Source organism: Ammospiza nelsoni, chromosome 23 (assembly GCF_027579445.1).
Source record: "Ammospiza nelsoni isolate bAmmNel1 chromosome 23, bAmmNel1.pri, whole genome shotgun sequence".
NCBI lineage: Eukaryota > Metazoa > Chordata > Aves > Passeriformes > Passerellidae > Ammospiza > Ammospiza nelsoni.
In genome coordinates this window covers 4,466,138-4,491,809 of record NC_080655.1, presented here as the reverse complement: position 1 = coordinate 4,491,809, position 25,672 = coordinate 4,466,138, and the positions used below count along the sequence as shown (strand labels likewise).

The 25,672-nt window shown below is 44.0% G+C and overlaps 1 protein-coding gene across 3 annotated transcripts; it reads left to right on the top strand.

Moving 5' to 3' along the window:
- The first annotated feature begins 556 nt into the window (after positions 1-556).
- CSDE1 (cold shock domain containing E1) lies at positions 557-24,762 on the top strand. Of its 3 annotated transcripts, XR_009419906.1 has the most exons (22): positions 557-646; positions 3,971-4,407; positions 8,199-8,397; positions 10,173-10,282; positions 10,604-10,696; positions 11,209-11,306; positions 11,456-11,537; positions 11,879-12,007; positions 12,166-12,291; positions 13,566-13,778; positions 15,416-15,556; positions 15,644-15,802; positions 16,343-16,450; positions 17,237-17,412; positions 17,787-17,899; positions 18,550-18,669; positions 18,882-19,060; positions 20,010-20,173; positions 21,270-21,402; positions 23,309-23,403; positions 24,182-24,251; positions 24,644-24,762. XR_009419906.1 is itself a non-coding variant. In XM_059487839.1 (20 exons), the coding sequence occupies exons 3-20, from the start codon at positions 8,199-8,201 to the stop codon at positions 23,354-23,356; spliced, it is 2,391 nt and encodes a 796-aa protein (XP_059343822.1). In that variant the 5' UTR covers positions 557-646; positions 3,971-4,407; the 3' UTR covers positions 23,357-23,519. The 3 variants fall into 3 exon arrangements, 2 of the variants coding, with proteins under 2 accessions (XP_059343822.1, XP_059343823.1); XM_059487839.1 differs by lacking the exons at positions 24,182-24,251; positions 24,644-24,762 and having other exon boundaries at positions 23,309-23,519; XM_059487840.1 differs by lacking the exons at positions 10,604-10,696; positions 24,182-24,251; positions 24,644-24,762 and having other exon boundaries at positions 23,309-23,519.
- Positions 24,763-25,672: the final 910 nt, after the last annotated feature.

Below are 25,672 nucleotides of genomic sequence, written 5' to 3'. Positions count from 1 at the left end.
TGCTGCCCTGGCCCGGGCCGAGCTCTCCCTCCCTCACAAGGGGTTCTCTGTGTACTCCTCAGCCGGGGCTCTGTCCCCTCTCAGCCAGGGTATTCTCTGTTCCCTCAGCCGGGCTCTGCCTCACGGTCTCTCCCCTCAGCCGGGATTTTCTCTCTGTGTCTCTCTCTGTGCCTCTCCCCTCAGCGGGGACTCAGTGCCACCAACCGCGGTTCTCTTGCCCCTCATGGGGTTCCCCTCCCCTCCCTGAGGTTCTCCCGCTCCCCTCAGACGGGGCTCTGTGCCGTAGCCGGGGCTCTCTTTCTCCTCCCTGAGGTTCTCCCTCTCCGGGGTTTCGTGTCTCCCCTCAGCCGGGGCTCTCTTTCCCCTCACAGGGTTCCTCTCCCCTCCCGGGGTTTTCTGTCCCCCCTCAGCCGTTTCTCTCTCCCCGGGCCGCACGGGGGCGCTGCCGCCCTCACTGCCCCCTCCCCTCTGGCGCGTGCCCGCGAGCGCCACCCGCCGGGCTCCTGGCGCGCACGCGCGGCCCCGCCCCTTCCCCCCTTCCCCCCCCGTCCGCGGGCGGCTCTCGCGAGAGCGCCGTGATTTCTCTCCTACGTGCCGTGCCGTGCTGCTCATGGCGGCGCTGGAGCGGGGGCGCTGAGCTGTTGGGGTGAGTGCGGGCCGGGCGCCGCCGCCACCCCCGCCCGCCCCGGCGGGCTCCGGGCGCCGCGGGACCTGCGCCCGCGGATCTCCGCCCGTACCGGGGCAGCGCGTCCAGAGCCCCGCCGGGGTTGCGCGCGGGATGGGGGGGGGGGGGGTGGTGGTTGGGGGGTGCGGCCTACTAGGCCGGCGGTGCGGGGATGGAGCGGCGGGCGCGGGGCGCGGGGTGCGCGCTGCGCTCCGCGGGGCTCCGGGAGCGGCGGCGCCGAGGCCGCGCTGGGACCGGCCGTGCCGGGAGCCGCCGGGGCTCGCGGGCCGCGCCGGGAGGGGGCGGCGCCGCGGGGGCTCCGGGCCCCGGCGGGCGGCGGGGCCGTGCGGGCGGAGGGGCGGCGGCGGCTCCCGGCGTGCCGCGCGCGGCCCCGCCCGGCGCAGCGCGGCCGCGGCCCTTTGTGTGCGGGGAGCGGCCGCCATCGCCCCCCTTTGTGTGCGGGGCGAGCGCTCCCCCCGGCCCGGCCTGCCCGAACGGCCCTGGCGCTGTCACCGGCCGGAGCCGCCCGCCCCCGCGCACGGCGGCCCCGCTGGCGGCGGCCCCGGCGCCGCCCCTCGGCGCGGCCGCCCCTCGCTCCGCCGCCTCCATCTTGGTGCAGCGCAGCGAGCGCGGCCGCGGCGGGGACCGGGCCTGGGCGGCTCCGTCGGTCCGGGGCCGGTTCTCTGCTGTCCGCACCGATACCCAGCGCGGGGCTCGTGTCCGCACCGCAGAACCCTTAAAAAATCACGATATTTCTTTTAACGACTTTTTTGGGTTTTTTCTCCATACATTCTTCACAGATGTCCTTGGTAGTTTTTAATTCTTTTCCCCCCCATATATGTATTTTTTCATGACATAGAAAGGACTTCACTGCTGTGGTGGTGGCTCGTCTCAAAGCTGTCACGTACTGGGGTGCCCAGAGCTCAGTGCTGCTTTCCAACATCCATCTGAAAAGAGATGGAGGAGTCTGATCTCCACAGATCTGTGTACACACTGAGAAGATGAAGTGTTATCTTTATCACATTTTATCTCAGGCTGTTTCTGGAAGCACGTGCTCTGGTGCACAGAATGCATGTCCTTGCAGTTGCCTCTTTTTGTGAAGAAAATGGGAAGCAGAACAATGCTGTCATGGGGCAGGTTCCATGTGGGGCTCTCTAGGTGATTTCTGGCGTGTGACTCGCTGTCATTTAGCAGGATCTGCGCAGGAGAGGCCTCAGGAGCAGGGCCCAGCTCTTCCCTGTCTTTACATTAAATCTTTGAGCTGTAAATACACAAATGCAGAAGGCACTGAGACTTGGGGGCTGGGCAGCTGCTCAGGGTGTTTACCATTTGGAGGAGTATTTATAGTAGCTGAATTAAAAAGTAAGGAATTTGAGGCAGATGAGCACAGTGAGATTTCTTTTTGCTTGAGTTATGATTGCTTGATGAGCTTTTTTTTTGAAAGAACTTAAGCGTAGTAAACCCATCTTGTTATCAAATCAGATATGGGTTTTAATGCAAAGGCTTCTTCCTTTACTCCATGACTGATAAAATTAGCTTTAGTCTTATCAAATCACATGAGGTGTTTTGATTATTAAATGAAAAAGTGATATATTTTATGGCCAAAGAAAATGATAAATGCAATATGATAAGAGCTACATCTCTAGGAGAGCTCTAATAATATTGGTCTAATTAAGTGAGATAAAATAAAATATGTGAGAAGATTCCAAGTGCATCTGAGCAGTTCCTGGGATGCACAGTGCTCCTTTGAGAGCTGAAATGCTGCCCCAAAATAACATGTCCTGGAAGATTGTGGTAACAGTTGCCTCAGTGTAATGCTGAGGTGAGGGAAACGCAGTGATACTGTTATCTTAGCAATAGCTTTGTGTCCTCTAATTTATAATTTTTTATAATCTAATCTTTCCGTGCAAACCTTTCACACCAGAATTGAACAGCCCTCACCCAATTTATTTAATCTATTTTATGTGTGTGACAGGAAAACTCATTTCAGCTGGAAATTCTCAGTGAAGGAGGTGCTTCAGCTGGGGAAAATCACTGAAATACAAACTTCTGTAAAACTGGAGATGAGTTTGCACATTTGGGGTCCTTTCAATAGCTGCCTTCACTCAGCATTTTCACTGGGGTGAGGGTGAGACTTTGAAGTGTCTTTGCATTCAGGTTTCAGTCACTTAAAATGACTCTGGAATCACCAGAGGGAGTTCAAAGCTCAGTGTGAGTTGTGAAATTCACTTTCCTGCCACACTGGAGAAATGGGCTCTGTCCATATTTTTCTCTTTTGGTGTGGGACTTGTGGAATGATTTGGGGAAGAGTTGTGCTCTGGTTTTCATGGCTTTAGGTGACTGCAGGACTGCCAGTGTATCTCTGAGGTTGGAGCTATTTTGCTTCTCACTTGCTTTTGTCCACAAAAATATCCTCCCTTTTTTTCCCTTATCCTCTGAGTAAACAACAAACTCCAAACTTGATTTCTTCTCAAGGAAGGTTTCTATTTTTGCAAAGTTATGTTTTGTGTAGTTTGGTGAAACTGCTTTTCTCATGCAAAGACAAAGTGGCACTGGAAAACTTTAGGATGGAATTAATTGCTGATTAGTAACTGGTGCAGAAAGGCTTCTCCTGGTGTTAGCTACACAAATATCATCACATGGAATCAACATTTTACAAAAACTGTTTCAGAAGTCCAGAGAATGGCTCTGTGTTACTGTACATGCAGTGCCTGTACACATAATTGAGAAGTTTGTTAATTTTTATACAATTCTAAATGTGCTTCAGGTATCACTAGTCCTTAACTTTGGATCAGAAGTAATCAGGAAATTTTAATTCCAATGTATATATGCATCCTATTGCTCCTCTGAGGATCTGTGTGAGCACTTATATAAATGATGCTGTAATTTAACAAGCACTTTATATTAAAGTTATTGATAGGAGCACTAAGATTTGCTGATGGAGCAAATCCTAATGATCAGAATGAAGTTGACATTTAATGGTACACACTGGGACCTTCCCTGAGATGCCTAAGTGTGTTTGAAAAGTTCAAAGTGGGAAATGCCATCTCACTGGCTTGGAGTCAACCAATCTTTTGGAAAACAGAACTGGAAGTGAGAATGCCAAATAAATCTGTAAAACAACTTTTATTAATATGGATTAAACCTCCTGTAGGGGAAATGTCCCTATTATTAAGACCTAGAACTGATGTGCAAAGGGATTTGGAAGTAGATGATCTTTAAGGTCCCAAACCAATCCATTCTGTGATTTGATGAGAATTTCCTTCACAGTCATACTCAGTGTGTGTGTCTTTCTCCTTTCTCCAGTATGAAGTGGAACAGAACAGAATTTACCACCTGAAACTGCTGCTTCAAGTTCAGATCAGGAAAAAGAATCTAAGTATACCACATTGTAACAACTCAAGACCAAAGAAGAGGCAACTTACACTGAAGAAGATACAAGGCTTGATCTGAAACAAGAAGTTTGTGCCTACTCAACAGCTTCAAAAGAGCACGTCCCGACGCTGCTATAGTAGTCTTTGTTTTCTCCAGTGCTGTAGTGAAACTGCCCAGGGCAGCAGCACTTGTATTCTCTAGAGCTTGATAGATCACCTTCTTTTGCTATCTTTTTCTTTCTCTTTTTGTCTCTCTTCCTTTTGTTCTGTTTTATAAAAGAATAGCAGTCTTCATCCTTAGAAACTTGTGCTGAAACAGAAGAATCGGCAAATACTACTGAAAGTGCAATATTTGAATATCACTGCGAGGTTGGTGCCCATGGTGGGGAAAGAGTTGTGTCTGTGGTTTTGAGCTTGGTTCTTACCAGTTTTTAACAGAAGGGGGTGGCATTGGTGAGGGTTTTTTTAATAGTTCTTGATAATAAATTAATTGAATAGTGAGGCCCTGGCACAGGGTGCCCAGAGCAGCTGTGGCTGCCCCATCCTGGGAAGAAGTGCCCAAGGCCAGGCTGGACAGGGCTTTGGGTAGCCTGGAAGGGTGGAAGGTCCCTGCCCATGCCAGGGGGTGGAACAGGATGATATTTAAGGCCCCTTCCACCCAAACCATTCATTGGTTCCATGACTCTTTGCTGTTATGTTCATTTATTGTGGTGAATTCATAGTAGCTGCATGTGGTTCTATTTAACAGTACTTATAACCCTTGAGAGAAACTGGTGTTTCTCTCTTCTAGTAACAGTAGGTTTGTGGTTCCATCCCATTTCTCAAATAACTTCTCTGTAGTATCTTAATCTTACAGCACAGGTGGTTTTTTTTCTTTCTCTAAGTATTTCTTTTGATGGGGTTAATAGTTCATATTCCTGTTATAAGATGTAGGAATTTGACAGTTATTTGGAAAAGCTGCTAATACTTCATAGTGTTTTTGTACAAGAAGTTTCAGTGCCACCTGAGGAACCTTTGTTTGAACTGAAGTTGTCAGGCTTTAGAGGATTGAGGAGTTCTTTGTGCTGTGCTCCTTTAAACTCAGTTCAAATGATGTCATGCAGGGGTAGCCTGAGCAGGAGGTGAAGCACTGTGGCTTTCTAACCCTAGCAGAGGCTATTCTGAGCTAAGTTTTAATCCAGATTTTTGCCATTTTCTCTCTCTGATGTAACTTCAGCTCATGTTTGAGGCAGGGTGTCTGCTTGCTGCTTCCCCTGTATCAGAGGTGAGGTGGCCATTTGGTGACTCACAGGAGCCTTTGGCTCATTCCAGCTTCCAGAATGGGTTAATGCTCTGGCCTGTAATTCTCCTGGCAGAAGGTATAATAACATATCATTTTCTCTTCTTCCAGCCACCCTACTTGCAGGACCAGTTTATTTTTGAAAAGAATTTCAAACTCTAGGGTAGCCTGAAACACTTGAGCTGTTTTGTTCCCACAAGGACATTTTCTGCTGTGGAGTGTCCTGGGGTTGCCTTCCTCAAAAGATGAGGATTGGCATGATGCTGACAGGAACTAGTCAGTAAATCTTAACAGCTTTATCCAGTGTTTTTTGTTAAATACTCAGAGAAAATGTCCTTTAAACATAATCTAGTGCATAAAAAAGATATGATGCTGTGGCTTTTATCATTTGAGCAGCTTAGGCTGGACAGGAGGGGAGGGAAATCTTTGCTGAGGTAACAGTGACCCCAGAAAGGTGGAACCTCTGTCCTTGGAGGTCCCCAGGACTTAGCTGGACAAAGCCATGGCTGCCTTTGTTGGCAAGAGGCCTTTGAGGAGGGATGGGCTGGAGCTCTCTGTGTCTCCTAATTTTCTGATTAATTATTTTCTGGCATGGCACTATTTCATAACCTAAACATGTTCAGGGTATTGATTTATGCCACTTATTGCAGGTTGGACAGGTAAGAATAAGAGTTCAGCATTGATTGGAATGATGAGATTGTTACTGGTTTTTAAGGGAAAGAAAAGTGAGATGCAGAGCAAGGAAATAAGCAGTGTGTGTTACAGAAGTGATATCACAGCAGATTTAACATTTCAGTGAATTCTTAGAGAGCCTTGGGTGGTAACAGTGTGGTGTGGAAGTTCTGTGGGATGGGGACCATTACACACTGTCCTGGGATCCTTTTGCCCCCTCCGATCACTCCCCCACCTTCTCTTATTTGTGTTTTTCTTCATTTACATCTGCCCCATGTGGGTCTGAAGCAGAAGAGGGGAGAAGACCTCTTCCTCTTGGAGGTCAAAATACTGACAGTCTTTACTTTGTGTGCTTGTTTCCAGTTTATTTTTTTAATGTCAGTCTCCAAGCCCAAAGATTTCTGCCCAAGAACTTCAGAGCAGGTGTTTTTTGGTGCTCTTTAATCACCTTTAAACTGATTTCCAAACAGCAGAATAAGAATGCTGTGCCTTCTAATACATTGAATAACTCACTGGCTGTGTTAGAGTGAGAAACATGACCCTTTTACAAGTTGCTGAAGTGTCTTTTATCTCCACTAAACACATTGCTGAGTAATTTTTAAGCTCTCTGCTTGTTGCAGCAAGAAAGCAGAGAACTGATATGATCTCATTCTGTTTCCAAATTAAAACCTCTGGAAACTAACAAATAATCCTGTATATTTTAAGATGTTTGGAGGGAAGAGGGTTGCTTCAGTTGTCTGTTTTGAATTGCAGTGTTCAGTGAGGTACAATACATTTCATCTGATTTAATTGCTAGCCTGTAAGTCCAAGTGCTCTGCTTTAAAAAGGAGATTTGTACATCAAACCAATGAAATGGTACCTTTACCATTGGGAATGTTTCAAGGGTGAATCTGTGACTTGAAAAGAAAAAATGCCCCATAAAATAAAATGTTGTAATAGATGGCAGTTAATTTAGGAGTTACACCTTTAGTGCTATTTTCAAATTTTCTGTGTCTCTCTAGCACTTGAGCTTCTATGCCACAGGAATGTTAAATTCTGCTTATTAATTCCATAACTGCAAAACTGTTTAATTACTTAATAGCATTTTTTAGTATGAAAGGCTGAACACATGAACTAGGGAGAAACTATGCAGGGATTTGAACCTAATTGTGTTGATTCAGAACTGTTGCATTTTCCTAATCACCTGTTTAATTTGGAAGAGCATATACTTCAGATGTTTTCAGGCTCTGGTGTGAAACAGTGAATGTGGGAGTACTTTGAAGTACAATACTTGAAAAATGCCACAAGTCTGTTTTGTTCTAAGCAAGCTTTGTTTTGGTGTTACAGTTCTGGCTTGCGTTATAAATATGTTGCCTGTGTAGATTTTAAGGATTACTGTGTTAAAAAAGCTCAACTCTTTTGGTGGTTTTAAAACACATTTTGGGAACGTTCTTAAAACACGTTTTAGGAAGGTGTCAGTAACTACACAAGCTCTTACTGTGTTGTGGGGATGTTTTTGAAAGGCAGGTGTTTGCGAAGGAAGGCAGGAAAATGTAAACCTCCTCCTTCTGAATTGCTATAAATTTGAAATTAAGGGGCTCTCAGGCCAAAAATATGGGAGCAGGAAATAACAGTTCTTTAATAGGGAAGAAAATAAAAAGATAAAATAAACAATGCAGTACACTAAAACAACACTGCCAGAGTCAGAACCCAGCCTGACAGCCTGTGGGTCAGGGTGCTGGCAGCAGTCCCATTGGAATTGTGGCTCAGCCCTCCTGCAGTGTCAGGGCTGGTTCTGCTGGAGCAGGGATCCTGGAGAAAGGTGCAGTCTCTTCCTCTGAAGATCCAGGGGAAGAAGAGGCAGCTGCTGTTCCTCTGGGCAATCCAGTGCAGAAGCTGTGCTGGTGTTCCAGAATCTCCAGATTCTATCTGGGTAGGAATGCTTGGCTCCTCCCTCTGGGCTCACATCTCCCAATGGGATGCTGTAGTTGTTAGCAGTCATACAGTGACATTCAATAGCCTATTATCAGCAGATAATAATATTAAAATAATAATTATCTGCTGATATTATAATAATAATTATCCCTCCTGGAGGGAGGAGTGGTTGTGTGAGAGATAAGGAAAACTGCCCACTGAACAGAAGACAACTGCCATACAGATGGCAAATAAAATGGGACAGGATGGAAGGAGGGAATCTGATGCTCAGTATTGTTTGCTTTGTGTGGCCCAGATGAGCTTTGATCCAAACCTGCTCCACAACAATGGACACAACGGGTACCCCAATGGTACTTCGGCAGCGCTGCGCGAGACCGGGGTCATCGAGAAGCTGCTGACCTCGTACGGCTTCATCCAGTGCTCGGAGCGGCAGGCCCGGCTCTTCTTCCACTGCTCCCAGTACAACGGCAACCTGCAGGAGCTCAAAGTAGGAGGTACCTGAGCTTGGGCACAAAAAACCCCTCTGCTGCTTCTGGGCTCTCGTGGTTTTGGTTTAATTGCAGTTTTTGCTAATTTTGAGATTTCCTCGTTAATGCGCTGGTGAGTGTGGTGAATGTCAGTGTTCGTTAATTGTTAAGGTATTTATTTCTTGCTGAGAGATAGGTAAAGTAGGTTTAAAAATTTAAAAGGGTATAAAGAAAATTGTATTAAAAGAAAAAAAGTAGTAAGAATCAAAACAAACTCTTCATAGCACTTCTCCCCCCACAATCTTTTCTTTTTCTCTGATAAAGTAAAGAAACCACCTGTGAGTAATTCACTGCTCCTAGTGGGAGCCCTGTGCCGCTTGTGGAGAAGGAAAGGTGCAGTGTTAGGTCAAACTGGTCCAGCTGAGATGGAGGCAAGTACTCAGACTGTGGCAGAATTCACCTCTTGTGCTCCCTGTTTCTTTGGTTAGAGTTAGTTTGAGGATGGCCAGGTGGTTTTTGGTTTGTTAATTTCAGTTTTGGCTAATTTTGAGATTTCCTCATTAATGTGCTGGTGAATGTGGTGAGCTTGTGTTGGTTAATTAGTAAGGTATTTATTTCTTGCTGTTAGATAAGATTAGGAGAAAGGTAAAGTAGATTTTAAATTTTAAAAGGGTATAAAGAAAATATAATTAAAAGAAAAAAAGTAGTAAGATTTGAAACAAAATCTTCAGAGCACTTCTCCCCCCAGACAACCTTTCTTTTTCACTGATAATGTGAAGAAACCACCTGTGAATAATTCACTGCTCCTAGTGGGAGTCTTTTCCAGCACTGTGTGCAGCTTTGTGGTACAAACTTGTGGAGAAGGAAAAGATACAGTGTTAGGTCAAACTGGTCCAGCTGAGATGGAGGCAAGTACTCAGACTGTGGCAGAATTCACCTCTTGTACTCCCTGTTTCTTTGGTTAGAGTTAGTTTGAGGATAGCCAGGTGGTTTTTGGTTTGTTAATTTCAGTTTTGCTAATTTTGAGATTTCCTCATTAATGCGCTGGTGAATGTGGTGAGCTTGTGTTGGTTAATTAGTAAGTTATTTATTTCTTGTTGTTAGATAAGATTAGGAGAAAGGTAAAGTAGATTTAAAATTTTAAAAGAATATAAAGATTTTACTAAAAGTAACTAAAAGAAAAAAAAAGTCATAAGAATCAAATTCCTCAGAGCAGTTTTCCTCCCCCACAACCTGTTCTTTTTCACTGATAATGTAAAGAAAACACCTGTGAATAATTTGTGCTCCTAGTGGGAGCCCTTCCCAGCATTTTGTGCAGCTTTGTGGTACAAACGTGTGCAGGGTTAGGTCAAACTTGTCTAGCTGAGATGGAGGCAGGCACTCAGACTGTGGGAGAATTTACCTCTTGTGCTCCCTATTTGTTTGGTTAGTTTGAGGATGGTGTTTTTCAGCATGAGCAGGCTGCAACTTCTTGCTGATAATCACCATGAGAGTGAAGTTTCTAAGCTGTTTTGTGGCCTTTGTTATGTTGTCTGAACTTCAGTGTGTAGTCTGCTGTACAGGGAGCAAGGCAGGGGGAGGGAATTGCTGTGGAATTACACTGGAATTCTTCATTGGCAACAGGAGATAATAAGCAGAATAACCAGAAAATTTTTTGCAAATCATATGTAGCAAAAGGACCTGAGTTCTACTTGATTGTGTTTGGCTACAGCAGTGAATTAAACTCAGCCATTTAGTGATTTTTGTAAAAACCCCAATCCCAGCCAGAACTCTCAGCATTGCCATGTTTGCTTGTGTTGCAGACGATGTTGAGTTTGAAGTGTCTTCTGACCGCCGAACTGGAAAACCCATTGCTATTAAATTGGTGAAGATAAAGCCAGAAATATTACCTGAAGAACGAATAAATGGACAAGTTAGTGCCTGTTTTCTATACCTACATCATTTCCATTCTTTTCTCCAGTACAGAAAACTGGGTTAATTGAGACTGGGTATTAACTACTATAATTACACTGAAATATATTTCAGTGTGCTCTGTTAAAAATTCAGAGGTTCAGTTGAGCTCTTACTTGGCTCCAAACATTCTTAGAGCCAAGAGGGGTTCTGTGAGATTTAAAAGTTGCAATGTGGCATTCCCTGCTGAGTGTGTAGTAGAGATTCATTTTATGTACAACAATGCCACTCCTGAAATGACTAGCAATGGATTTTTTTTTTTTTTTTTTTTTTTGACTGGTAGGTTGTGTGTGCTGTTCCTCACAATTTAGAGAGTAAATCTCCAGCTGCCCCGGGTCAAAGTCCAACAGGGAGTGTTTGCTACGAACGTAATGGGGTAAAGCTTGCGTGTTTTACTTGAACTCTTCACTGGTCCATCACTGTGGTCTATGACAAAAAAAAAAAAAAAGCCAAAAAAAAGCAATTTAATGTAGATAATTGACACTGCACTGAACTGTGCAGTTTTTGGCCAAAAAAAAAGCATGCTTTGGTAATTACTACAAAAAATAATGTTTTTTAGACAGTTTGCCTGCTTGTATCTGTGGAGAACTTCCTAGAGCCAAATAATTGTTCTCTTTTAAACTTGGTGAAGTTCATGTATCCTTGTCGTGAACTTCTAACCTGTAGAAATTGGCCTTTAAAATGGTCATGTACAAAACCTTTCAACTTAAGCTGCTTGTTACATACTCACCAAAACAGCACGACAGAAAAAGAATGCTTTGCATGCCGTGTTTATTATTGTTGATTTTCTCACTAAATTAAGCAGATATTGTTATTACAGTTGTGTTCATCTTTCTTTGAAACAACTATCCTGCAAATAGAGTAACTTTAGTTAATGTTAATTTACAGGAAGTATTTTACCTGACTTACACCCCAGAGGATGTTGAAGGAAATGTACAGCTGGAAACAGGAGATAAAATAAACTTTATAATTGATACAAATAAACAGTAAGTTGGTATTGCTTTTCTGGCTTCATATTTTGTTTTAATAGTCAGACATAATTTATACCTATTCCAAGAACTATGATATGAAATACAATCTTAGTTATTGTTTCAGTTTTGAGTTTACAGATTATTCTTTTTTTATTTTTCTCTAGTACTGGTGCTGTAAGTGCTCGTAACATTATGCTATTAAAAAAGAAACAAGCCCGCTGTCAAGGAGTAGTCTGTGCCATGAAAGTAAGTGATTTTAAGTTTCATTTGACAATTAAATGCTATTTTGAAGAGTGCTGTTCAAAGTAATATTTAAGTTGTTTAGAGCTGTTAACAGCTTGGGCTGCAGGTGTAAATAGTGTGAAACGGTTTAAAAAGCTCATCTTTGATACTGATACTCCTCTTAACAAAGCAAGTTCCATTTATTTCTGTTTATATATTTCATGTGGCAGTCAGCTGTGTACACCTGGAAGTGCTGTGCTGGGATTCAGAGATTGTTTTGTGTTTACCAGAACCTGTCAAATGATTTATTGGTATGTTCAATAATGGAGAATTAAACACTTTTTTTTTTTTTTTCCTGTTGACAGGAAGCCTTTGGATTTATTGAGAGAGGTGATGTCGTGAAGGAGATATTCTTTCATTATAGTGAATTTAAAGGTGACCTAGAAACCTTACAGCCTGGTGATGATGTGGAGTTTACAATCAAAGACAGAAATGTAAGACGAAATCCAGTAAAACGGAAGCAAAGGTCCTGGGGGATAACTGCACAGCTCTCTGCTTTCCCAGCTCTAAAAAAGGGGGGAGGAGGTTCTTTGGGAAATGTCTGTTGTTTTCTCTCTTTTCTTTGGGTGTTTGACTGATTTTGTGCTCTTAGGGTAAAGAAGTTGCAACAGATGTTAGACTGCTGCCTCAAGGAACTGTCATTTTTGAAGATATCAGCATTGAACATTTTGAAGGAACTGTAACCAAAGTAATTCCAAAAGTACCCAGCAAAAACCAGGTGAATTTCAACACTTAAATAAATCTGTGTAATGCTGGTTTGATTGTATTGAATTCCAGTCAATAACTGGAAACATTTGTTCCCATTTCCCAGTACCTCTTTGCTGCATCATGTCAGAATTAAGATTTACTCTTTTTCTTAATTCCAAATTCAAAGAGGAAGAGTTAGGGTAGTAGTACATGATGGAGTATGTGTTTAATGTTTCAAATTTATTGTTCCAAATACTTGCTATAATTTTTTGTGGAGTTAGACATATCCTTAAAGCAAGACTAGGGAAAAGGGGAAAAATATTTGCTGGGATAAGCCAGATCTATGGATTCTTGTGAGCATTAACAGTTAATGAGGCTTTTGGGCTGTAATGTTTGACTTGGAGGAGTGTTCATGAGCACTAAAACTGAGGTTTTAGGTGAGTCTCTGGTAGTATGGGAAGCTTTGGGGTGTTTTGAAGACTTAATAAGAAAGTGCCTGCATTTTAGAAGTGTTATGGTTCTAAACTTCATCCTTGAAATAGAAAAAATTCCTTCAGCAGGACATGGCTGGGGATTAAAAAATTTCCAGCCAACCAAGAGCTCCAAAAGCCACCTTGCATTGGACAAGTTCCAGATGAGGAGTGGTGGAGATGGAGCAGAGCTGAGTCCAGCAGGTCAACTCAGGTTTCTGTTGGGTTTTCTGTCTCCAGAGCAAATAGAGAAATAGAGAAAATTCCTTCAAGTAGGACATGGCTGGGGCTTAAAAAATCTTTAATCCAACCTTCAGCTCCAAAAGCCACTTTGCACTGGGCAAGTTCCAGATGAGGAGTGGTGGAGATGGAGCAGAGCTGAGTCCAGCAGGTGAACTCAGGTTTCCGTTGGGTTTTCTGTCCCCAGAGCAAGTAGAGAAACAGAGAAAATTCCTTCAGCAGGACATGGCTGGGGCTTGAAAAACCTTCAGCTCCAAAAGCCACTTGGAATTGGGCAAGTTCCAGATGAGAAGTGGTGGAAATGGAGCAGAGCTGAGTCCAGCAGGACTTGGCAGGACCGTCTGTGCTGAGCCCTGCAGGTGAACTCAGCTTTCCCTTGGGTTTCCTGTCCCCAGAGCAAACAGAGAAAATTCCTTCAGCAGGACGTGGTGGGGGCTTAAAAAACTTTCAAGCCAACCAACAGCTCCAAAAGCCACCTTGCATTGGGCAAGTTCCAGAAGAGGAGTGGTGGAGATGGAGCAGAGCAGGACTTGGCAGGACCCCTGTGCTGAGCCCTGCAGGTGAACTCAGCTTTCCCTTGGCTTTCTGTCCCCAGAGTGATCCATTACCTGGCCGCATCAAAGTGGACTTTGTGATTCCTAAGGAGCTTCCCTTTGGGGACAAGGACACAAAATCCAAGGTGACCTTGCTGGAGAGCGACCACGTGCGGTTCAACATTTCCACGGACAGGCGCGACAAACTGGAGCGAGCCACCAACATTGAGGTTCTCCCCAACACTTTCCAGTTTACTAATGAAACCAGAGAAATGGCAAGTATCTAAATATTTCTAATTCTTGAAGGGAAGTGAAAGTAAAATGAGTTTGGAGCTGTCTTCTACCATAAATATAAAAGTCACTTGTGTCTTCCATTGCCTGCTCTGAAATCCAGGTCTGCGACCTGCAGTACAAGCAAAGCAGAAAATTCAGAATGAATGCTCTGCATCTTTGCCTTAAAAGAATAAAGTCTTAACTACTTTTTAACATTTAAATGAAATTATATTAGGAAATTAGAGCTTAGCTGGCCCTCTTGGATAGGATAGCTGGCTGGTTGTAGCAGACAGAAGTGATGTAGTCTTGAACTGACAGTTTAAAATTCACATACCTGAGTCTAAAGAGGGAAATAGTCATCTTCCTTTGGAAAACTGGAGACCCTGGGATTACCCTGGTTCAGATGGGGGAAAGTGTAAAGAATTGGAGGAGGGCCTCTGAGCTTTTGTTTTCAAGTTTTTTGGCCAATCTCTGTCTGAGGGTCAAGCAGAAGGATGGTAAAGAGCAGAATTCTCTCAGTACAAGAAACTCTTTCTGGATTACAGGGTCTAAGATGGATGTGCTAATGAGCATTACAGAATATCTTTCATTCCTGTAACTTGGAATGTTGGTTCTGTTCCAGCTAGACTGTAACTTTGCTTCCCTTTGCAATTTGGAGTTCGGTTAGTGTTGTCACATCAGTGTGTTGTGAATTATTGTCCCTTGACTTTAAAAAAACCCTGAGTTTTGACTTCATTCTTCGAGATTTTGGGTTTTTATCCTACAGACTTCTTGTATTTCTGCTCTGGCTACATACACTTGCCTGCCTGAGCTGAGCTGTCATGGGGGTCATAGTGTTGGCAGCTTCTAGGAAGGTTGGGTGGTTTGCTGGAGTTTGTGAAAGCTGCTTAAGAGAAGAATTTTCCTAAAGGTGAAAGGTACACTGTGATTCAGATCCTCTGAGTTTGTCCTAAGCCTTGCTAAACTCTGTATTAACTGGGTTTTAGGCAATGTGTTAATGAATTCTGCTTTCATTCTGGCAGTATCTGGAATTCAAACCCAGACTAGGGTTTGGGTTTTTGTCAGTATATTCTGTTTATCACTCAGCATTCCATTCCTAGTGGTTATCAGGAAGGTCACTAAACTCCTGTGTCACATGGGAGTGTGTTCCCAAAACACACCCACGGGAATGGGAGTCTTGTTTAACAGCTTCTTTATCATTCCTTCATTTGTGACTGGAAATCTGATGGTTTTTCTCTTAAACTTTCTTCTGAACACTGATTTTCTCTCCTGTTTTTATAGATGGTTGTACTTTTAGTGTGTGTTTGTGTGTTTAATATTCTCCTAGAGAATATTAAATGTTACAGTGTTTGCAGAGCTGCCCCATTGTGTGCCCTGGTACTGGCAGGTTCTTAAACCTCAGTCCTTGAGTTAATATTCTCCACCTCACTCTTTATCTGGAGTTGACTTCAGGAATGAGGTGGGAAGAACTTCCAGCTTGACTAGGGCTGTGAGCAGCAGGGTTTGCAAGGAAGGACATGGCTTAAACCAGGTGTTTTTCTAGGATTCAGGCCTTTCTGCCCACTCCTGACCCATGGAGCAGCTGGACAGGTGTCACATAGCAAGGATTAAACTGTAATTGTTGGTTTGGCTGTTGCAGGGTGTGATTGCAGCAATGAGGGATGGCTTTGGCTTCATTAAATGTGTGGACAGGGATGCTCGGATGTTCTTCCACTTCAGTGAGATCATGGATGGAAATCAGCTCCATATTTCTGATGAAGTAGAGTTCACCGTCGTTCCTGTAAGTGGGATTTCAACTCCTATAAAATCTCAACATTTAAGGAAATTCTGCACAGTGTGTCTGTAATCTGATGGATTTCTTTTCCAGGATATGCTGTCTGCCCAAAGGAACCATGCCATAAGGATCAAAAAGCTCCCCAAGGGCACGGTTTCCTTCCACACCCAGTCAGAGCATCGCTTTGTGGGCACTATAGACAAAGAAGCCACTCCAGCCAAAGCCACTAGCCCAAATAAAGGCAAAGAGAAGGTAATGCTGCTTTTCTGCTTTCCTGCCATTGCAGACTGAGGCTGCTTCCTTAAAATCTCTAGTTCAGCTGGGTTTGGAGCACTGTTCATTCTGTATAGAGTGAACTACAGCTGATGAGAGCAGTCAGTGAAAACTAACTGCTCTGAACAAGATAATAAAAATATTGTTAATAATCATTAATGATCATATTGTTGTTGAGGATCGTTTCCAGGAAATTGATGGGGAGTTTCTTTCTACCTCTCAGTACACAAGATTCTAGATAGAATTATTTAAGTTTCATGGGAAGCGTCCCTTACTGTTTTGTTCTGCTTTTTTAAACAATGCCAGAATACTTAAAAGTGCCAACAAATGCTTGCTGGAACTGGTGGCAATACTTCATTGCCTTTTAAAATACTGTCTGCCATCATTAAAATCTTCTTACCCAGAGTTTGGTTGTGGTTTTGAGCAGTTATTGTAAAACCACTGAAACTCCAGTGAGCAGTGTTTGAATTGTGTTTAGGAAACTGAATTGATTGCTGAATTCTGACCTCTTGTTTTCAGGAAGCTGAAGATGGAATAATTGTGTATGATGACTGTGGAGTAAAACTGACCATTCCTTACCAGGCCAAGGATGTGGAAGGATCTACTAATCCCCAGATAGGAGATAAGGTAAGAGAATTAAGTGTACTATTGGGAAATGCTCTTCTGGGCATTGTGGAGTGTGAGCTTCTCTTTGCCTTTACTTGGAACAAATGGAGGATAAGATATCTGTGTGGTATCACCTGGAATGTTGTGTTTAAATGAGTAAAAAATACCCTCCAACCTAGTGATACACAGGTGGAAATAGTGTCTTACTGTGTAAATGATGCTTTTTAAACAAAGATTTTTTATCACTAAGTGGACACTGCTTATCAAGAGGAAATTAATTAGCATAGAGACTAAGATGGATATTGAAGAGGGAGAATATTCCCTCATGAGCATATTAGCCTGAGGGACAATGGAAAGGGAAAAAGGTTGGAGATTAAGAAGAGCAACAAAACCCTCAGGAGCCATTCTAGTTACTGGTTATTGTCTGTAAAAACTGAAACAAGGAGTGAAGTGAGGCACATCCCACTGTGGGCCACTGGTGAGCAGTGTAGGGAGAGGAGCTGATCCCTGTGGACAGAAAACTTCTCATGGTTAAGGGGTGAAAGCTGACTAAATAAATAACTTTCCTGCAGAGACCAGGTGCTGCTGTAGAGCTGCACAGCTTCAAAATTAATTTTGGGTTTTTTTTGGTGGTCATGATTTTCTTTGCATTTTTCTGCCTGGTATTGAATGTGTTTGGTTTTCATTGCATTTTTCTGCCTGGTATTGAATGTGTTTGGTTTTCATTGCATTTTTCTGCCTGGTATTGAATGTGTTTGATTTTCTTTGCCTCTTTCTGTGTGGTATTGATGGCCCTGTCCCCCCCAGGTTGAGTTCTGTGTGTGTGAGGTGAAGAGGACCGGGCTGCAGACGGCTGTTTCTGTCAGGATGCTGGGACGCAACTACAGCTCCAAGAGGCTCCTGGGCTATGTGGCAGCCCTGAAAGATAACTTTGGGTTTATTGAAACAGCCAATCATGATAAGGAGATCTTCTTCCACTACAGGTGAATGACAGTTTTATTATTTGGTTATGTGTCTGTTTGGGGGAAGTGGGATGGTGTGGAATTTTGAACCCATTTGCACTTTACACACACATAATATATTTATATATGCTTAAATATCTACAGTTTTATTTATCATCTCTGCTGGACTGGTTCAAGCTTTCCTGTTAGTCAGCAGTCCTGGTGTTCTGTGCCTCTAATTCCCAGCCAAGAAATCCAGTTGTGTTATGTATTTAAATGCTTCATTTTCCTGAATGGAGGTTCTTTGTGAACTAATGAGGGATTTAAATAATTTCTGATAACTGATGTGGATGTTGGGTGAGCATCACTATTGTCATGTAAATAAAGGAAAACTGTTTCTCGTTCTGTTCCTGTAGTGAATATTGTGGTGATATCGATAGCCTGGAACTTGGAGACACTGTGGAATACAGCTTGTCAAAAGGCAAAGGAAACAAAGTTAGTGCAGAGAAAGTAAACAAAACACATGCAGGTAAGGCTGTACCTGGAGTTTTCTATCTGCAGGGCTCTTGGCACATGCAGGGGGGTTAAAGTTTGTTAATGATCCATTTACACTTGGAGCTGAGAGCAAGAAGATGCTCAGTGTGGGGTGGTCTTTGGTTCCCTGAAAGCTGCTGCCTGTGTTTGCAGAGAACACACAAGCACAGACCAACAGTTCTGTGCACTGTAGCAATTCTGTGGACCTTTAGTGTCCTCAGTCACCCTCACTTGTGGGTTATAAGGGGAGGCTGAATGGCAGAACAGGCCAGATCAGTACCTGTGCTCATCGTGCTGTTCCTCACAGGGGAAAAGATTGCAGGAGCAGGGCAAATGGGAGAGGGTATTGAGGACTTGGGAGTGGGGGGAAATTCAGTCTTGAAGATTATTGGATGACTAAAGTGAGTAGGGAATGTGGAAGAGAAAGGAAGGAAGTACTTTGATTTTACTTTTCAAGCTTCCTGATCTTAAGTTTCTTGAGAAAAATTTTTCTACTTCCATGTATGGTATATCATTGTGATTTTGATTCATTATCATGTAGTGCAAAGTGTTGACTCCTGGTCAATCTGAATCACTTATTTAAATCAGTTTTAAAATAAACTATGATTAAAACATCCCATTCCTCTATTCTCTGTCTTTTTTCAGTGAATGGTATCACTGAAGAAGCTGATCCAACTGTTTACTCTGGTAAAGTAATTCGTCCCTTGAGGAGTGTAGATCCCACACAGACAGAGTACCAGGGCATGATTGAAGTCATGGAGGATGGTAAGATTGGTTCCTTTTAATTAAGGGTTCTTTCTACAAGTGCAAGGTCTTTTTACAGTGCATTCACAAGTTGAATGCACTGTAAAAAGAGCTGTTGAGGATTTTATTCACACTACAAACTCTCTCCACACAGCTGAGCTGATTTGTAGTATTTGAAATCTGACATCAGTGGCAAAGGCCTCTCAATTCTGTCTCATACTTTTCCCCCCCAGGTGAAATGAAAGGAGAGGTCTATCCCTTTGGAATTGTTGGCATGGCAAACAAAGGTGACTGTCTGCAGAAGGGGGAGACAGTAAAGTTCCAGCTGTGTGTGCTGGGTCAGAACGCGCAGACCATGGCTGTGAACATCACCCCCTTCCGCAGGGCCACCGTGGAGTGCGTCAAGGACCAGGTGAGTGACCCTGGCACCAGGGCCTGGGCATGGAAATCACTGCTCCAGCTGGCACAGAGCAACTCAGAACCACTTCAGTGCTGGAACTGAGGCAGCTGTGCCCAAACATTGCTCAGGACTCCAGGGAACTGGTGGTGTAACCCACCCTGGTGTGACTTGAGTAAAGGTGGGCTCAGAGCCTGGTTGGGTGCTGAAACATCAGAACTGCTGGGCAGCAGATAATTCTGAAGATTTGGCTTTGAGATGTCTTAGAAATTGCTCTAACTGGTTTCTGCTGCACAGAGTGTGTGAAAAGTGTTCAGAAAAACAAACAAAAGATGCACGTACTTTGCTTCTGGAAGAAGCTTCTTCACAGCACTGAGCAGTCAGTGATTAGAGCACATCTGAAATGCAAAGGCTGATCTTTGCCCTCGTTGCATCTTGGAATGATTAAAAAGTTAAATGCTGCAAATGCTGTCTGTTTTTACAGATACCATGCAGCACTAATCTCCAGTCATTTATGGAGAGGCTGGATGAGTATTCCTGGCTTGTACATGAGTAGAATGGAAAACAGAAGTAAATGGCTTCTTATCCCAGTGACAGGCCTAAAACTGAGTGTTTGCTGCTGTGTAACTTCAGGGTGGAGTCTCAGAGCTTGGGGCACTGCTCCTCTCTGTTTAATACAGAGGACTGCCAGGTTAAATACTGCCAGCCCTTGGGGGCAGTTTTCAGAACTTGTTCTATAGACTTAATAGGATTTAAATGTGGCTTTACAGTGCCAGGAAGGATTTCCAGAAGTGTTGTTTCTAGACAGAATATTCTTATCACTGCAGAAATTGCATTTCCAGTTCTAGTAGGCACCACAGTTTTGAAGTTTTATTTAGAAGTAGTTAAACTACAGTGATGAGTAAGTTACTGCCTTTGTCTGGAGCAGAGCAAATTAGTAATGTTGTGATGTGTTGCTTTTCAGTTTGGTTTCATTAACTATGAAGTTGGTGACAGCAAAAAGCTCTTCTTCCATGTCAAAGAAGTCCAGGATGGTGTGGAGCTCCAGGCTGGGGATGAAGTGGAGTTCTCCGTAATCCTGAACCAGCGCACAGGAAAATGCAGTGCCTGTAACGTGTGGCGTGTCTGGTGAGGCTCTGGGATGGAAGGGAGTGACCCTGGACAGTGTCTGCATCCCAGCAGGGCCCTGCAGCCTGGGTCTGCCTGAGGGAGTGACCCTGGACAGTGTCTGCATCCCAGCAGAGCCCTCTGCAGCCTGGCTCTGCCTGAGCTGGATGTTCCTGCAGCAGGAGCTCTGGGTTCCAGCTGCCTCCAGGACACCTGAGAGCTCCCAGCTCTTCCAGTGCTGGCAGCAGCAGCACTCCCAGCTCTTCCTAATTACAGATGGCTTGTTCCCTTTTTAACCTATTCTTAAACTCCCCCTGTAGCAGGAATTTGGATACAGGCTTGCAAGTGGAAGTTAATGATAAGGAAAGTGATGGCTCTCCTGTGTGGATACTGGCCACTGGCCAGCACACTCCACAGTGCTGCCATCTCTTTCTTGAAGAGCAGCTTTAATTTTTAAATAGAAAATTCATGTTTTAGAGACTCTTCTTTTTGGCATGGCATTTTTTACAAGTGATGGGGTTTTTTTATATATACACTTGAAGAAGACTGCATAATTTGTATTTTGTTTAAGCTTGAGATAGCAGTTCAGTAATAACAGAAAGCTAATGCTTTTGTCTCAAAATTCTGTGTTCCCATTATCTTCAGAGATGTTAATGCTCTGCCATGATATGCTGGCAACTTGCAAGCCTTTATTATTGCAGTTGAATCACAGAATGGGTTGAGTTGGAAGGGAACCTAAAAAACAATCTCAATTCCACCCCTGCTGTGGATGCCTACCACTATCCCAGGTTGCTCTTAAGGCACATCCAGCCTGGCCTTGGAGATTTCCTGGGATGGGGCAGCCACAGCTTCTCTGGGCAATGGAAACTTAGGAAACATTGGTTAGATGTGCACGAGAATAAATACAAGACCTGTGCTCCCTAAAGAACACCCTCTGGAGATCACTGAGCTCCTCTAGTGCAGAGTGCAGTGTGGACTGTAGGGTTTGGGGCACGACCAGCCCATCAGCCAGGTCTGCTGTCACACAGCATCAGTCCTGCACAATAAATAACTGTGCCCAAGCCTGGGGTGCCCTGGCCAGCCCGGGGTGACCTGCCCTGTGTGTGCTCTCTTGCAGCGAAGGCGCCAAGGCCGTGGCTGCTCCGCGTCCCGATAGACTCGTGAACCGCCTAAAGAGCATCAACCTGGACGATGCCAACGCCCCGCGGCTCACGGTGCTGCGCCAGCCCCGGGGCCCCGACAACTCAAAGGTACCCACACAGCCAGGGCAGAGGCTGCAGGGCCTGCCTGCCCAGGGAAACACACAGTGCTGCCCCTGTCAGGGGTCTGAGCTGTGGCTGCTGCTGTTCTGTAGAGAGCGGTGCTGTGTGAGGGTGGATTGTGTCTGTGCTGAGTGCTGTGCCCTGTATCAGTGCTGTGAGCCATGTCCTGTGTCACTGCTGTGTGCTGTGTGTGCTCTGTGTCTGTCACAGACACATTTTATGGAAAATCCTTTTCTTAGGATTTTTTTCTCCTGAGAAGCTGAGAGGCCTCAGGAGCAAAATGTAAACAATGGTTATCTGCTGCTGTGGAATGCAACAGGTGCATCTGGGATTGGTCTCATGTGGTTGTTTCTGATTAATGGCCAATCACAGTCAGCTGGCTTGGACTCTGAGACACAAGCTTTTGTTATTCCTTCTTTCTTTTTCTAGTCTTAGGATTTCATCAGAAGGCTAGCTTTCTTCTATTCTTTTAGTATAGTTTTAATATAATATATATAATAAAATAATAAATCAAGCTTTCTGAAACATGGAGTCAGATCCTCGTCTCTTCCCTCATCCTAAGACCCTGCGAACACCATCACACTGTGCCCTTTGTCAGTGCTGTGCTCTGTGCTTTAGAGGAGTACACAGGAGAGAGGCAACCCACTGCTGCCTGTTTTGGAACCTTTTTGTCATGGTTTGTCTTGGCTCTTGTAGTTTGTTCTTTGTTTATAAACCTCAGAGTAGCAACTGAAGTCTATTTACCTATGAAGCCCATTTACCTAGACGTGGCTTTCACACAACGTACTGGCGCTTCTTGATAAGCAGGAGAGAAGTGTTTGGAATCTCTGTTGTGTTTGGACTACAAAGAACACCCCAGAGAACCTGTTTTGCTGCTGTCTCTGTTTCTGAAGACAAACATGACTAATTAGAAGGGAGCTGCTTGGGTGGAACAGACCAGGCTCTGCCTCAAAGCCCAGTGGCAGTGCCAGGTTCACAGTTGGAGTTGATGATTTTTAAAGCCCTTTTCCTATAGGAATGTGTTTCCTGTTGATGGAGTGACATAACTATCCTTTGTCTTCTTAAAAAGGAAAAAAGCCCAGAAGTTTCTTTCTTGAATTAGCAAAAAAGACACCTCATAGGACCTGGGGGACTTCACCTCAAACTTAAGGATAGCCAATTGGATAGAAACCAAAAAGTCTTTCCTAAGCAATTTGCTAGAAAAAGAGGAGAACAAAGAAACTTTTCGCTTTTGTGACGTGTTTTACCAGGAGCAAGAACTTCTTGCACCTGGCTCGGTTTTTCTTGGTAAAGAGTTTTGTTATTTTGCCTTTTAATAAAACTTTTTTGTTTCCAGCACTACCACAGAAGCCATCCTGCTGATTTTATGCCTTCTAAGGTAGCTGAGTTATCTTGGGTGTGATACAGATCTCCAAGAGCTTATCAGACCTGGCATGAGGAGACCTTTTATCATTTTCTGTGGTGGTGTTCACAGGGGTCCCAGGATGAAGGAAAAGATGAGAATCTTGACTCCATGTTTCAGAAGGCTGATTTATTATTTTATTATATAATATTAGAAGAAAATTATGTACTAAAACTATACTAAAAGAATAGAAGAAAGGATTAGGAGGCTTGAAAGGAATGATAATAAAATCTTGTGACTGCTCATAGCCTGTCATTGGTGGCTCATAGCTTATAGGTGGCTGTCATTGGTCATCAAGTAAAACCAATTTCACCTACTGGGTAAACAATTCTCCAAATCACATTCCAAAGCAGCAAAACCTGGAGAAGCTGAATCTCCTCAGGAGAAAAGATCCTAATGAAAGGATTTTTTATAAAATATATCTGTGACAATTTTCCAGCCTAAATGACTTCATGATTGTGATGCTAAAAGTGTGTTTTGTTTTGCTTGCAGGGATTTGGTGCAGAGAGAAAGATCCGCCAGGCTGGTGTTATAGACTGATCCCAAGCCCACGGCGGCGTTGGGCCGTGCGGTGGGGCTGCCGAAGGGTACTGAATATCTCCCTGTTCACCCCTTCCTCCAAATTCTCAGAAGCTATTCCACCAGTTTTAACACCTTCTCATGTTATGTTTAAAATTAAATTTACGAAACCATTTTAAATTTCTGCACAGTTGCATTCTGGAGAACTTTAAGGTGGCGCCTTATAGTATCACATTTTAGAAGCTTGTTTTGAATGGTGCATTTAACGCAACTGGTAACTGCAATCTCCATTGCCTCTGTGAGTAAACATAGACAGCTCTGCTCGGGCAGACCTTGTGGAATTCTGCACTACAGTTATTATGCTTTATCCTTGTTTTTGGCCAAGGTTTATTATGCCTTAGTGCTCAGTTGCATTATCTTCCTTCCCAAGTGGAAGGGAAGACTCACTTCAGCTCACTCTGCTCAAATTTTGAGGAACGTGTGAGGGTGGAATAAGTTCTGTTTCTATCAGATCTCCACAAACATTCAGATACCTTGAGTTGATGGCCAAATGTTACAGTGTTTTCCTAGTTCATTTAACTTGACTCCTTTAGCCAGTCCTTAGAGCTCAGTGCAAGTCTCTCCCAGGGTCGGTGGATTTTGTAGTGTTCTGGAACAGACAGTGCAGAATTTCATAAGGCTGAGGTGTGCCATCAGTGTGGTAATTTAAATATATTTAAAACAATGCACAAATCTGCTGCTGCTTAGAACACTGCAGCTTCTAAACCCAGTTTCTTTTACTGATTTAAATTTAAAAAGAAAGAAGTTGTGCCTGAAGTGGATACATTTTTTTTGTTCTTTTTGCAGCCGGCACCCAGTGTACTGTAAGAGAATAAATACTTAGGCTTTCCATAGCTGTATTGAGACTTTCATCAAGGTGACTAGTTGATGTCTGTGTGCTTTTTTTTTTTTTTGTTTTGTTTTTTTTTTTGTTTTGTTTTGTTTTGTTTTTTTGTTTTGGCTTATTTTATTTTGGTTTTGTTTTGGTTTTTTTTTTTTCCTTCCCTGCCCCCCTCCCTCCATTTCCCCAGTCACACTTTATCAAGCAAGAAAACTGAATGATTGGTCTAAGTATTACTTTAACCAAAAAGATCAGGAGTTACTTTTTGGAATAGAGGGCAGTACTGTGGTTTGGTTTGGGTTTGTTTTGGTTTTTTTGGTTTTTTTTTTTTTTGTTTTTTTTTTTTTTTTTTTTTTTTTTGTTAATTTTTTTGTTTGGTTTTTTTTTTTCTTCTTTTTTTTTTCATGTTACCTCTATTCTCAATTTAGGGTTTTCTTCTCTGGGAGATGCATTATCTTTGTAAAACAAAACATTGCTTTCTCCAATTTTTTTTTCTGTTAATGGCAAAGAATGGAAATAGAATAAAGTTTTACTGATTTTGAAAAAAGCCTTGTTGTGCTCAGCCTCTTCTTTCCTCAGCGGGGGCTGTGTTAGACCTGTGTTGTCCCCATCACAGGCTCCATCCTGGTGCCTCCAATTCTCACACCACCCTGATGGAATTCTGTGGTTTATTTCCAGTCTGAAAGGCCCCATCATCTACCCTACACTATTTATGCATTATAACAACAGCGACATTCATTGGTTACAAATTACATCACTTCTAATTAGTGCCCACCCCATTTACGAGCTGTGCCCTCCCTGTGCTCATCCGTGCCCAGCTCAGTTCTGTTCCCTGGTGGGGTCTGCGGGCAGCAGGGTCAGAGCTGTGATCCCCCAGCTGCAATTCCCTTCCCAGGCTCTGAGCCAGACCCTTCCTTTGGATTGGGGTCACTTTAAACAAAAAACAATCCAAGTGCAGGATGCTCCCTCTGCAGCCCCTGACCCAGAACCGCTCAGCTCCAGCTGTTCATCAACAGCTTCTTAAAAGCACAAATCTGGACTTTATTCCCTTTTCAAATTCCGAGAGTTTGCTGCCATTCCCGGTTTAAAAACCACAGGGGCTGGGTTCGCTGCTGTTCCCCCTCGACAGCCCCGGGATACGGGCCCGGTGCCGTTCCCCTTTCAAAGCCCCGGGATTCGGGCCCGGTGCCGTTCCCCGTTCGGGGCCGTGGGCCCGGTGCTGTTCCCTCTTGAAAGCTCCGCGCTGCGAGGCCGGTGCCATTTAAAGCCCCGTGCTTCGGGCTCGGTGCCGGTTCGGAGCCGCGGTGCCGGTGCCGTCGTGTCCCGTGTTTCTCCCGTGTCCCGCCATGTCCCTCCTGTGTCCCGCCATATCTCTCCTGTGTCCCTCCCATGTCCCGCCGTGGCCCGTGTTTCTCCCGTGTCCGTCCCGTGCCCTGCCTGCGTCCCGCCGTGTCCCT